General features: G+C 46.7%; 1 protein-coding gene across 1 annotated transcript; it reads right to left on the reverse strand.

Moving 5' to 3' along the window:
• Positions 1-8,411: 8,411 nt before the first annotated feature.
• LOC142591380 (uncharacterized) lies at positions 8,412-11,814 on the reverse strand. The gene is made up of 3 exons (XM_075703706.1): positions 11,491-11,814; positions 9,914-10,311; positions 8,412-9,190 (listed from the first exon to the last, which is right to left on the reverse strand). Exons 1-3 carry the CDS (start codon positions 11,812-11,814, stop codon positions 8,914-8,916), a joined length of 999 nt encoding a protein of 332 aa, XP_075559821.1. The 3' UTR covers positions 8,412-8,913.
• Between the last annotated feature and the right edge of the window lie 2,500 nt (positions 11,815-14,314).

Genomic DNA, 14,314 nt, shown 5'->3' on the forward strand with positions numbered 1-14,314 from the left:
TGTGCTAATTGTGGCCATGTTGTCCCTGCAAACTTCTTAATCTCATCCGACCACCAAACTTTCTGCCGCCCTTTCCTATGCTTCCCTTCTCTTGGAATGCAGTCCGTAACCTTTAATGACCATCGGTTGTCCTAAACCCTCATTTCATACCCTGCCCATACCCATTTCTTTTTCTTGATTTCAACTAAGATATCATTAACTCGCGTTTGTTCCCTCACCAAATTTGCTCTTTTCTTATCCCTTAACGTAACAACCATCATTTTTCTTTCCATAGCTCGTTGCGTCGTCCTCAATTTAAGTACAATCCTCTTCGTAAGCCTCCAGGTTTCTGCCCCGTAAGCGAGTACTACAGTATGTGCCGTGCGACTTAAGCTGGAGCGCTCAAAGAACGATGATGTTGTATCACATGACCACTTTACGTGGATTGCCTGCTGTCTGGAAATTGGTGCCACCATTGTTTAATCGTATTTTGGTATTTTCTGTCTGTGCCGCACGTTGCCCAGTGTTAACCAAACCATGTGCCCGACCCTCCGCTTACCTTCGCTCTTGCTTTAACTTGTGTGCATTCAAACGAAGTGTGGTGAACATCCTAACCGTATAACACACGGGATTCCGTATGTGGTAATGCATTTCCGGAAAGCTAAAGCTCTAATTTAGTGGAGCATTAATTTTTCTTTGTCTTTTTATACTGAAACCCCAATTTATAATGCTAGGTTTAGCCACCTTTCAGAGAAATGAGCAGTACGGAAAAAAAGGATTACACGCTTTGTGCTTACCACTCGGTGCTGCACTTGAACTAAAAACACAGAAGCAGAACATTGCAATAAACTGCAAACAGAGCATGTCATGCGAGGCACATTTCAGTGGTGAAACTGTGAAGAGGTTTATGGACGGTTGCCAGACTTCTTGTTTATTGACTTTATTGCATTCGTTTTCTGTCTTAGGAAAGACGAATAGGTAAAAGTGTTGTTGCGTGTTGTTACATTGTTAACGCGTGTCTCTGTCTTGTCTTATATCCCGTAAAAAAGAAGCTCTGTATAACTCGCAGATCTTTCACCAGCCAAAGGCAGCTTCCTTGCTTTAGTGTCGGGAGGCTGGCTTCTAATAAAGTAGTGAATGTGGTTGTACCAAAGCGGTTAGAAATAAAACTTACCGCCATCTTTCAATTTTGCTAATATGTTTTTGAGTATGGTGCTACCAGATAATAGATGCATGGTGTAAAGATAGCGGTAGGGTTGTCGTAAAGGCAGTAGGCGAACAACTATAGTATAAAGGTTCAGTACTAGTCTGAAGAAGAAAACCTCATGCTAACCAGAGATAAAAACATTGATATGTTTGGTCGAGCTAAAGTCATTTGAAGTCTAAAGACCAGGTTACTTCTAGCGTTCAACCTTAGACCGAAAATTGTTGCTTCCTGAATACCTAAAATGAAGTGACTCATGTTAAAGCGAAATTTTCGTGAAAAGTGTCTCTTTTTAAAAGTAAACCCATTTGCAAATCTTCACGGCAGTAAGTAACCTCTTGAGATGGCCTAGTTCAACAGCATTTGATCAACGTACGGAGCTTTCACTTTTGGAGTATATGTTGCAGTTGTCGGCATATATCTTTTTACAGGTATGCCACTTAGTGCTTCATTTATGCACAAAAGAAGCGAGAGGGAACTTAGTACAGAGCCCCGAAGAACACCAGAGTCATCTGGCACTCTGTGAGAACGTTGATCATTGAACAAAACGTTGTTGTCGGTTTGAGAGATAAGCAGAGATGCAATTCACAAGCTGTGCATGTTTAAATATTATGTCTAACTGACAGAATAGTTTCTTGTGTGAGAGGTTATTAAAGCTTTTGCGGAATTCATGAAACTTGGATGTCTGTTTTCCTGACTGATGTTGCTTTAGCGAAATCGTGCGCTGTGGTTAGTAATTGTGTACAAGTATAGAAACCTTTCAAATACCCGTGCTGCGAAGTTGAAAAAATACCAAACTCATCTAAAAATTGTGAAGTAGGCGTTTGTATTATGCGCATAAGAAGTCTGCATGAAGTTGGAATTAAATATTATAGTTAGCGATGCACTGTCTATTTGCATACATATGAAGAGGCTTGACACTACCCATTACTCAGTAGTCTGGAACTTGTTCGCCAGTCAAATATTTAGACAATGTTGTCAAATACTTCGAGAACATGCGCTTTTAGCGACTCGCTGGGTATACTGTCAGGGCACAGGGTATTTTTAGATTATCCCAGAGAATGGAATTGGGGTGCACCCTATTCATTAATTACAGTGTAATTGTTCTAAAGTATACGGAAAACCTTAGTTGGAGCATGCCAGGAATAAACAGCAGTAACACACTACTTGCAGCCTTCTGGCATCTTAGACTGCTGGCTTCAAGGCGCTCTACAAAACTATTCAAGTCAGCATCAAATCACTACATTTAGTGCTAATTACCTCCAACAGTGACGGTTAAAGCCTGACTACTATACTACGAGGCAAACTCGTTCTACGGTCTTAGTGACACCTTACATGACATTGAATCATTGCCAGAGTGCTTTAGGTACAGCTGATGAAACATATGCTATGAAATATGCGTGTTGTTTTTATTGCACGCTTGCATGCTATAATACTTGGCAATGTTTCCTGCGCCAGTGAAAGCTCAGAAATCAGAGGCGTTTGCTATATTTAATTGCCTCCCGAAGTCAATTTCTGCGCCCACTGAAGGGACATACACCAACAAATGTCGGCAACATGCAGATACGACATAAAGGCACGTAACTCATGCTGTTATTTTTGATTGGTTGGACATGAAGACATTGGGCGCGTTTATGCTGTTCACACAACTGTAAAAATAAAAATAAATGTGTTTCAGGGATCTGAAAGCTACGCCGCGCAGGTAGGTACGTCTTGCGCAATACAAACAAATTTTGTTGGAACTATAGAGGTACGCCGGCGGCCAACTGTCTGCACATAGCGTGCTCTTGTCGGTCGCTCATTTCTATAGTGAAGCAGTGCTCTTCTATAGGACCCCTGTCGGATGCCTTGTCCTCCTCAGCCCAGCTGCTCAGACCTGTGCGTCTGTTGTGCAGTGAACGTTGTGCAATTTTCGGTTGTCGGCGTGCCCCCACTGAATGTGTGAGCGTTCGTCACGATTGTCTGTAAGTGCGCCGTACCCGGGCCTGCATTTCTACAATTGCTAGTAGGTACAGCGGGGCGTGGCGTTTCTCGCGGCGCTCAACGTTTCTGCGCAGGCGCGAGTAAGAGCGGGTGCGAGAGAGAAAATGTGGGGGCGTTGGCTCCTTGAATGTGAGGGGGCGAGCTCCACCACTGGAAAAGCTGGCGCCACCATCGATGGGACGTGGCATGAGGGATCACGTGGACGCAGCGGCCGCGTCGGCTGCTTCGGAAACGCCGAAGCGAGCTCAAAACGAAAGTTTGAAGTCCCACCTGCGCTGCGATTCTGATTAAGTGGTGAGACTTTTCCGCCTTGCGTGCCTGCTTGACAAAATTTAAAAGCACTCTAATAGGTAGTGGCTGCCTTTCGAGGCGTGCAGCATGATAGGCTACTGCTCGGTGCCGCAGTGCCGGGCGTGCGCAACGGCGCCCGGTGTCAGCCTTATTCATACGTAGCCGCAGGACAAGAAGCTGCGTGAAGCTTGGCTCGCGAAACTTAGAAACGGTAAACAGCCATCGGCTACAACTCGAGTGTGCAGCAAGCACAGATGAGAGGAATATTTCTAATATGGCGTTGGGGCGGCGATGTTCGGCGAGTATAGCAAAAAGCGCGCACTGAGACGCTCGCCCGCGCGCGCTGCCCGGCTAATGTCATGAAGTTTTGGTCTATGAACTTGTCGATGCTAGATACTGGCAAGTTCACAGTTATGGAATGGCGACCATAAAAAGCACATAAAAAGAGGCATGACATATGCTCACGCTTGTGTAGCACCAAACAATGAAATATATTGGATTAAATAAACGAAGCACCGAGTAATAGTTTGCTGAGAAGACCGATAAACATACAGTGCGAGGCAACTTGAGAAATAATGGTATTTAAACGTCCAAGACTTTAGAAAAAAAATATTCAGTCATCGCAATGGGACATCCCAAGTCGTCCTGGTAGGCGTCGAAGTCCGTAGTTCTAACGAAGTTGTTTTTGAACAGCTCGGGTAGTTTCCACGCAACCCTGGTTGCTTCTGTGCTGTCAATTGCTCACATGCTGCGGCCTAAAGCTCACGGCACGATGGGAAAACGCGCTCACAGCGAAAAGGAAACATTGCGCGCGTACATGGATGCAGGCGCGCAGTCGGTCACCGGGAACCCGTGCGATCGCAGCATTGAAGCCTCACTCTGTTACACTCCATTCAGTTATACAGAAAGCCCACTATAAGAACATATTTCACATGGGTTGCTCACAGCGTGTGCTATACTTTTCACGCAAGAAGCCGGTTCGGGAGACTCCATCGCGGCGACCGCGCGCAGTGGCGTTCACTTTACGTATTCGGTAAAGAGACAGCGTCTGTAAACTATTCTGTGCTTTCAGTTTGCCCAAGATTATTATTTCGACAGTAAAAACTTCCTTCGTTTTGAGAGTACTTACCAAAATGTCCAGGAGGATTGCCCCGTGGTGTTCTTATTGAGCGCCATAAGCCAAACCTATGACGAGGGCGCCGCGTGATCCCTCATTCTACGCAAGGGAGGCGCGTCCGACAGATGGCGACTCCGGAAGTCCTCGCCCCCAATAGGCACTGCGGAGGTTTCTTAACGCGTTTTGTATGCGCCTGTCCCCTAGGCATGCCGGCACTGCGGAGTGCGGTCGAGTTTGTTTACGCTCCGCCTTATGCTAAGTCTGCCGTGCCAGAGAATACCTTTCTCGCGCATACGGCGATGTACTTCGAATCTAACATCACAGATGTTTCCGTAGGAGCAGTAGGGACCGTAGTAGAATCCAGGCCGCACACGTTGGAAATCTAGGAGGCAGAGCGCCTAACTAACCGTGGTTGAACGCGAGTGGCTGGAAGGCCGTCGGTGGCGCGCAAGTGCCCTGCAACCGCTATGTGAATACGCCGCGCCATCCGAACGCCTTGCACGCTAACCTAACTTTACCTAACGTTAATCCAACTCAACGTGGCCGAAAAGTAAACATAATCCTCACGGCGTAACCGCTGCGGCAATACGGCGCGCCATCCTAAAGCCTTTCACGGTAACCTAACCTTGCCTAGCGTGGCCGCAACGCAGAGGCAATAATCCGCACAGCGTAACCACTGAGACTACGCCGTGCCACTCTAACTCCTTTGCGCTAACCTAACCCACCGTAAACATAAGCTAACCTAACCTGGCCGAAACGCAAAGCCAGTAATGCTCACGGCGTGACACCAGGTAGTGGCGTTCATTTTCGAAGGTAGAACGCCGTAAGGCGCGACAAAGTTATAATCTGGCATGAATCACTCAGCACAACCGTCGCAGGGGCGAGAAAGTGTGTCCGACGTACCTTCAGCGATCACCAAATGGGGCGTGTGTACCCCCTGATTCACCTGCCTCACCGCGCCGGCAGCCAGGTTCGGCGCGTAAACTCGCCCTCACTCCTCAATGCCGTTCACGCCTAGGGGAGGAACGCATACAACACATGCAAGGAAACTTCTCGGTGGTGCCTACGCAAAGTCAGATATCCAGGGAACAAAAGCCCCCCGATTTTCTCTCGCGTAGCCGCTCTTACACGCGCGTGCGCACAAACGTCCGCCGCCTCCGGAAATGCCGCGCCCCGCCTTACGCGTACCAGCAATTCTAGAAACGCTACCCGGCTGCACGTAAATCAAACGAAAATCGGCGAGCTGTTGTTCCATTGTTTCCCTATACCGACAACGAGCGACGGAGAATATGGTTGGAGGCGCTTGGTTCTTAGTTAAAGCATCTCGACAAGTGCGCCTTCCGAGAAGACGGCGAAACTCGACGGGGCATCGAGCGACGACGGCTGTGTCCTGACGCATGTACCAAGAAGGCCGCACATGCTCGCTCCCACAGCCGGTCCTGCTGCTCAGGAGCAGCGCGCAGGAGCCGACCAAGACGTGAGTACAATTTTTAGTAGCCTGCGCGCCAACAGTGCGCAGTCAGCAGCTAAAAGCCTGGCTCTAGAAGAGCAGGGACCCTCGCACGGGGCTCGACTGCATTTGCTCGGTTGTTGTTTGTTGACCCAAGCAACACTCTTTTCCCAGGAAACGTCAATGACTGCTTCATCAAACATGAACTGCAGAATTGTTTGCGTGCAGCAACGTGTCGTTACAAGCAAGCGTCGGCATCAAGCAAACTGCGTTGAGAGTGCGCAAAACGCGGCGTTCGTTGCTACCGTTGTGGCGCACCTTCATCGAATCTTGAAGCGTACTCTCATAGAGTTTCTCACTATAACACCTAGAGGGAAATCTGGCGCCACCGTCTATGGGGGTTTCGTAAGGGGGCACCGTGCCGTCATGGGAATGACGGTATATGTGTCTGCGAGGCTCGTGTTGGCTGGTGTTGTAAGAGGCTTCGTCTAAAACGTGGATATGGCTACGCAAATAACGCGTTCTCAAAGTAAAATCTTCATAAAATGTCTCCATTCACGCATATTACATCTTTACTCACCCACGATGCATGACCAAGCGAAGAAAAGCAAGAACAGACGACCAACTGTTTCAAAGCGAGCGCGAACCTTGTCGTCTGTCCTCCAACTTTAGCGGCCCGCTGATACTTTTTACGTAACATGTAGTCGTACACACAATAACAAGTTCTCATAGTTAAACAAAACATGTTTTCGTGTAATAATAAAGCTAAAACAGCTTTTCACGTGCTGTTTTAGTAGAAAGTGAATCATTGTGACAGACGGAACGGTACTTGCCAAGCGCGTCTTCATGGTGTCCGGTCTCTACGAGAACGATGCCAATCCGAATCCACAATATACCGGCATTCCCATGCATACCACAGCGCAGCAGCGCCAGATTTCCCTCTAGGTAATGTAGTGACAAACTCTATGCGTACTCTAGAACTTGTTTAGTAGAGTAGTTTGCTGGCCCAGTTGCAGCATTGTCCTGGCGTCCGTACTTGCTGGAAGCCATACGCTCTAGTACTTGTATCCATACAGTGGCAACATTTGCATCTGTGCGGCGTTACTTTATATGGGGCACCAAAGCCTGCGCAACATTGTATTAGTATTGTGCAGCGCGAGAGGGCGGCACAGAAACGCTTTTAAACGCAATATTTGCAATAAGCACTGGCGCATACCACAATCGCGTATACCACAATGAGCGCTGCGCTACCACAATCTTATTTCATGACGATCTACGCAGAAAACCAACTACCGTGTATAATAAGAGCCTGTTTTTGTGGAGTTGCTGGCATGGCACTACAATTTTGCCACAGCACTGGACGCATCGGGACATTTGTCACCTGCTCAGAATGCTGATGCAAGCCTCCCTGAAACTGCATTTCTGGAAGGGCAATGAAATGTCACTATATACATACATACACACACACACATATATATATATATAGTAATTTATATATATATATTACTATATATAGTAGTTTATATATAGTAATTACTTTATCAACTTCTGCATAAGTATTTCAAAATTGACATTTCAGATTACATTTCTTATTCTCAAACACGACCTACCAGGCACAAACACACAAACACCTTAGTAGAATATAAATGTAATAAGAATGTGTTTAAATATTCCTTTTTTCCGGTTGCCATCCGTGAAGGGAATATGTTATCGCCTCTCACCACTAACACAGAGTCACTGTCTCAGTTTGAATTAAACAATGAAAAAATTGTTTAGTAGGTTAAAATTGCTGGTACTATTATTGATCATGCAAACCATCATGTACTTGTGCCCTGTGTATGTAGTCGGGTATGCAGCATAGAATAACTCAATTGCCATTTTTTTGAAAATTAGCATGTACTTGTGTTTGGTGTATACATTTTGTAGTGAAATTGTTTATGTTTAAAGCGCAAAACTAACGTTATGCATGTATTGATACATAACATTATCAGTGTTCTCTGTATATGTACATATATATAGTGCCCACCTGCTATGGTCTCAGTAGAGACTGGCAGTATTGTGTATATATATATATATATATATATATATATATATATATATATATATATATATATATATATATATATATATATATATATATATAATAGTCATATCATAAGAAGCCAACAAACACTGACCTCAAGGGGAACACAGGGGGAAATTACTTCTGCTTAATAAATGAAGCAAAGAAACGATAAATTAATGGAAATTCAAGTGGATAAAAAAACAACTTGCTGCAGGTGGGAACCGAACCCACAACCTTCGCATTTCGCTTGCGGCGATGCGAAGGTTGTGGGTTCGGTTCGGTATATGTATATACATAAAGGAGAAGGCAGAAATATACAGACAAAAATCCTTTAATATCACAGGGCTAGGAAAGTCAATGAGAACACGAGCGCTGATAGTACTCACTAGAAAAACACACGTTCGAGCTCAAATCACGAACAGCTTACACAACAGCCGCGCTCAAGTTAAACGGAACAGAAGAGGTGGTATGGACTACCAAACCGAAGCAGCACGAATCACAGAAGTGCTTACAAGCATCGAAAGTGCTGCTATAACAGTAGTCAAAAGAAACAAGTGAACTGTTTCCTCGTCTATTGTCCGCCTCCGCTGCAGGCCTTTGAAGCTGTGGCTCAGCTGGCCACGAAATGCACCGGAGAATTCGGCAGTGAGTGGTGTTATGTTTGTGCACTGAGGTGTGCCTGACGGGACGCCAGTGCTATGTGTGTGTCGACCGTGGAGGCAGCATTCATCGCCGCATGCTGCCTGCTTTCGAGCATACGGCGACCGCGTGCACGGCTCGGGTTTACTAGCGGCTGCACGGCGTCCCCGACGGAAGCGGCAGTCCTATGCTAGGTCGTCCAGCTCCAGGTGGCGCCTCACGCGGGCCCAGCAGTCTTCATTAAGGCCGTCCAGTTGCATGCGCCCGTCCTGACGTGGCAGGCACGTGACCTGCTCCTTGACGACCCCGGCCAGTCGCATGAAGTCGTGCAGACCCTCGATGCACCGGAAATGTTGTCGTACCATGTCGTCTGCCTCGGGCTCGTCGACGGACAACACTTGGGCGAGCTCTGCCACGAGAGCTGCATGGCGGGAGACCCGGTCCAAACCTGCGGCGCATAACCTGGCGAGAAAGGGATGTTACTCTTTTTTTAGCACGCTTGAGGGCACCAATGTTACTGCGCGTAAGCACCTAGTCGGGGTACATTTTCAGATTTCGCACGCCTTCATTGGAGCGCGGAAAAAAAGCTGGAACCACAGTGGCTATCTTTTCGGACAGAATTACGCTGACCATTGCCTCCCCATCTCTACGCTAAAGAATGCGTTGGATTTCCTGCGCGTAATACGTTAGAACTTGGCTGATTCTGGTAAAGGGAAAATGAGACATCCACCCAAATGTACCTAAGTGCTACAAAGGAAACCCGGACCAGGACGTCCCGGACAGGGACGAATTTTTCTTCATCTGCGTAGCTTTTCTTTCGATGAATCCGTTTGGGTTTACTTTGTAGCACATAGCAACGTTGGTGTGGATGTCTCATTTTCCCTTTACCTATTACCTCTCTCCTCCTTGCGGGTTTCCGCAGAACTATTACGTCAAACTCTTGGCTGATTCTATGGCTGTGATGAATGACTTAGACTCGTAATAAAATACTTTCAGTTTCACAAGAGCATACACAACAATAGTTGCCTGCATTTCTGTAGCGGGCACCCGGATTTTTAAAGCCTTACACTAATCAGCCGAAGCATCTCGTACAGACTCGGATTACGCAATACAAGGGGTGAGCGATGATGTCTGGCCCTGCATTCGCTTTCGCCAGGCTGATTATGGCGGAGGAGCTGTGCTCACCTGTCGCACCGTGCGTGCTTCAGGAATTGAGCTGCTCGGGCCACAAATGTCGAGTTCCTCCGCGCTGTGTTGCGCACGGCGAACCAGTCGGCGGCCCAGTCGCTATCCCAAGGCACGTAAAGTCTCGAGCTGGTGGCGCTGCACAGCGTGCGGTTCTTGAATATGCCGGCGCCCAGGTGGCGCGTGAAGTAGGGAAGTGTAGGTGAAGACCAGCGCAATAAGCAGATCTTTCGGATCGTCGCGCTCTGGATTATAGCATCGGCAACGTGCATGACGTCTTCGCATGACCCGGCATCAACACCAATGCCGAGGTCAATGATGCTCCTGTTTTGCCGTAGCGACTGTGAAAGAGCTGGCCACCATTTGAGCGACTCGGGCGGGACATATGAGCTACTGAACTGCATGTCGAGATTTTGGAGCGTAGATGTGGTTGCTATGTATTCAGCAATAAGAAAAGAAATCGTGTTGTCCCAGTGATTGATTCTCAGGCTCAAAGTATTCAAGTGCGAAAAAGTGTGAAGCTGCTGAAAAACTGGAAGAAGGTTAGGTGCGTTGTAGTTCGACAGATACGCTTCAAGTTCGGAGCAGCGCTTGCATTCAGAGAGTGCCAATGTGTCTAGTCTGCAGGGAGCTCTGAAAGAAACTTTCTTTTCACTGCTGCTTCCTTCAAGATCCTTGACGACACTGGCCAAGTGACCGTATTCGTCTTCTCGCACATCAATGGTCACCATCTTGAGGTTTCTTTGTTTCGACAGAACACGGAAGAATGATCCCCATTGCTTTGCTGTGCAGATGCCGAAACTCAACGTCGCATATTGGAGCGCGTTGTTTTGGGAAATCGCTTCAGCCCACGTGACGATATCCGCAATCATTTCTAGACGAATCGGCTGTGTGGTTAGTAGATTACTATTGCGTTCGACGCAAGATAAAAACTTAAAGTTTGTCAAAACTTTGTTTTCTGCCAGCATCCTCGCTCCCAGCTCAACACTTTCCGAATCCAATACGAAGTCTCTTGCCTCTAAGCTGCAGACTGTGCGGTTCTTGAGCATACCTTCGAAGACCCATTTCAACGTATTGTCACGAAACACTCCGTAGCAGTCGAACACGCTCAAATGTTGTAAGGTGGTGGTACTGGCCAGAAATCCAAGAAATGAAGTTGGGTCTTCTCCAATTATATTGGACCCCAGCGTCAGATCTCGCAATCTTGAGTTGGCTGTGAGTGCTGTAAAGAAGTCCATCGCTTGAGTTCTGTCTACTCGCGGCATAAAGGGCACGTTGAGCTTAGTCAACGTTCTTGTAGTTTGGGAAAGCGTCGAAATTGCTTCTGAAATGTGCAAATGACTTGAGAAACTTCCAAGTTCAAGTTCCTCGAGGGATTTCAGAGAGAAGTAAATTTTGTAAAAGCTTGCGTTTTCGATCTGTGACCAATTCTTCAAGGTCATATATTTTATAGAAGAATTACCATGGAGTGCTTTCCAAAATATATCTCTATACAATTTCGAGCTTATCACACCGTCCCAAGGGTTCGGGATATGCACAGACACTACGCAGCGATGCGTCTTTAGCAGCCAGCACACCAGAGTGACGGCCTGCTGTAGTTTGTCGTCTGATTTCCACGAAACAGCGTGTGTCATAGGGAAATCCACCAGGCCAAGTTGCCCTCCGGTCTCCGACAACTCGCGGAGCTCCAAATCAAGCCAGCAGAGTATCTCGTTCCATACGGGAAGATGGGGAACAATCTGGCACGCCGTGTCTTCGGTTGCCGTGCAAGGCATACGGTAGTCGATGACGTTTCCAGAGAAGCAGCCTGTGGCGCCTTCGAGGTCAACCAGCTGGTAGCTCACTTCATTGGCACCGTGAGGCGCCAGAGCTGCTTCCGTGTCATTTCCGGCAGTGGCCATTTAAAATGCGAGAGAAAAAAAAAAGTGATACACGCCTGACACAAAAAGGCAATGGATGCTCTAAGGGGACCGTGAACGACCTTTCTCTCAAGTCCCGAAAACGGCCTTGAAACGAGGGGGATTTCTTCAATGTATCGGAATATAATACCGAATAATTTTACCGAATACGAGAAAACAACAAACCGGGACATAGGGGCAATTACTTGTACTATACTTATTTAATTAAGGAATGAATGAATGTGTGTGGTTTAGTGGCGCAAGGGCAAGATATGGCCAAAGAGCGCCAAGACAGTGTTAGTGATTTCGCGGTGGAATGATAATTTCTGTGAAGAAGATGAGACTTGGCTGTAAAGGGGCCTAAAAATCGTCGCTGTGAAGTGCGTAAAATCTACGTGCAATAAAATTATGGCGATGACTAATGACGAATACTATGAACATTAAAATCCATCGTAGAAGAATGATGCAAAATAGAAAATATATAAGATGGTAAAATTACTTGGAGCACTGGTGCCTCGTCAGTGCCCTTGAAACACAAGGGCCTAGAGGCATGTGCTATACGAAAGAGCTATCACAGCGGCATCCTCTGAAGAGAGGACCCGCTACGAACATGTGGGGCTAACAACATGCAAGACAACATCTTTCAGAAAACTTAGGACTGCGTTGGTGTCAAATAAAGGTTCTGCGCCGAGTAGCATTACGGGATGTAGGGGGATGTGCTGCCGGTATGCTAGAGAAAAATGCTTCCTTCTGACAGATTCGGCTGCCCGACACTCCAGGAGGACGTGGAGGACGGTCAGCCACTCCCCGCATCTACCACAGGTTGGAGGCTCGTTTCCCCTAAGTAAAAAATTATGTGTGCCAAATGTGTGTCCCATTCTTAGAGGACAGAATAGGACATCTGTCCGGCGTGATTTTGTTACAGGAGGCGAGAAACCTAATTATGGCTTTATTACATGCAGTTTATTATTTGTATCCAGGTCACACAAGCGTTGCCAGTAGTTTCGCAGTTTCCTTCTTAAGAAAGGCTTCAGGTCTGTGACAGCTAGGGACCGAAGAAGCAGGATTAAATGCATGCAATGAAATTTATGTGGCCATCTGGTCCGCTAGAACGTTACCCTCGATGCCCCTATGTCCAGGCACCCAGCATATAATCACGTGTTGGTTAGATACATATGCTTTGCACAGGACAGAGTAGAGTTCATTAATTACCGGATTTTTGTGGTTACAGAATAACACCAAGGCCTTCACAGCACTAAGGGAGTCCGTATATATAACTGATTTCTGGAGTTTTGATTTATTTATATGTTTTACAGCTGACAACAGTGCGTAGGCCTCAGCCGTAAAGATACTAGTTTCCGGATGCAGTACGTCGGATTCCGAGAAGGATGGACCGACGGCTGCCTAGGACACCCCGTCGCGTGACTTGGATGCATCTGTGTAGAACTCCGTGCAGGAGTATTTGTATTGGAGTTCCCGGAAATGCATTTGGATTTCAATCTCTGGAGCATGCTTTGTGACTTGCACGAAAGATATATCGCATTGTATCAGCCGCTACTCCCAAAGAGGTAGCAGCTTGGCTGGATGCATTAGGCGAAGCTGGAGGAGTGGGACATGCATTTCATGACTAAGCTCCCTAACACGCAGCGAGAAAGGCTGTCTTACGGAGGGACAATTACGAAAGAGTGTAGCATATGTCGTATCGTTAATGGTATTAAAACACGGATGTTGAGGATTAGAGTGGACTTTCAGAAAATATGTTTGGCTGATGTATGTTCTCTACAGATGAAGTGACCACTCATTTGATTCTGCATATAAACCTTGTATGGGACTTGTTCTGAAAGCGCCAGTGGCCAGTCGGATTCCTAGATGGTGGACTGGGTCTAACATATTTAGCGCGCTCGGGGCGGCAGAGTGATAAATCACGGCGCCATAGTCTAATCGTGATCGAATGAGGCTTTTATAGAGTTTCAATAAACACTTCCTGTGACTACCCAATGTAGTCTGGGATAGAAGTTTCATTATGTTCATTGTTTTTAGACATTTTTTTTAAGATGTTTAATGTGGGGGACGAAAGTGAGTCTGTAGTCAAGTATAACACCTAGAAATATGTGCTCTTTGTTTACAGGTATTTGTTGTCCACCCAGTTCTAAGCAAGGATCTGGGATCATTCCTCTCTTTCTTGTAAAAAGAACGCAAGAGCTTTTGTTAGGATTGATGTTAAATCCATTCTTGTCTGGCCACATTGAGACTTTGTTCAGGCCATGCTGTGCCTGTCTCTCGCACACTGCGAGGTTACAAGATTTGAAAGCTATTTGTATGTCGTCCACGTAGACAGAATAAAAGATTGCCGGTGGTAATGAAGCGCGAAGCGTGTTCATCTTCACGATGAAGAGTGTGCAGCTGAGCACGCCTCCTTGGGCTACACCCGTTTCTTGCGTAAAAGGACGCGAAAGTACATTACCGACTTTTACCCGGAAGGTACGACTGGACAGATAGCTTT

This window comes from Dermacentor variabilis, chromosome 8, assembly GCF_050947875.1.
Source record: "Dermacentor variabilis isolate Ectoservices chromosome 8, ASM5094787v1, whole genome shotgun sequence".
Taxonomy (NCBI): Eukaryota; Metazoa; Arthropoda; class Arachnida; order Ixodida; family Ixodidae; genus Dermacentor; species Dermacentor variabilis.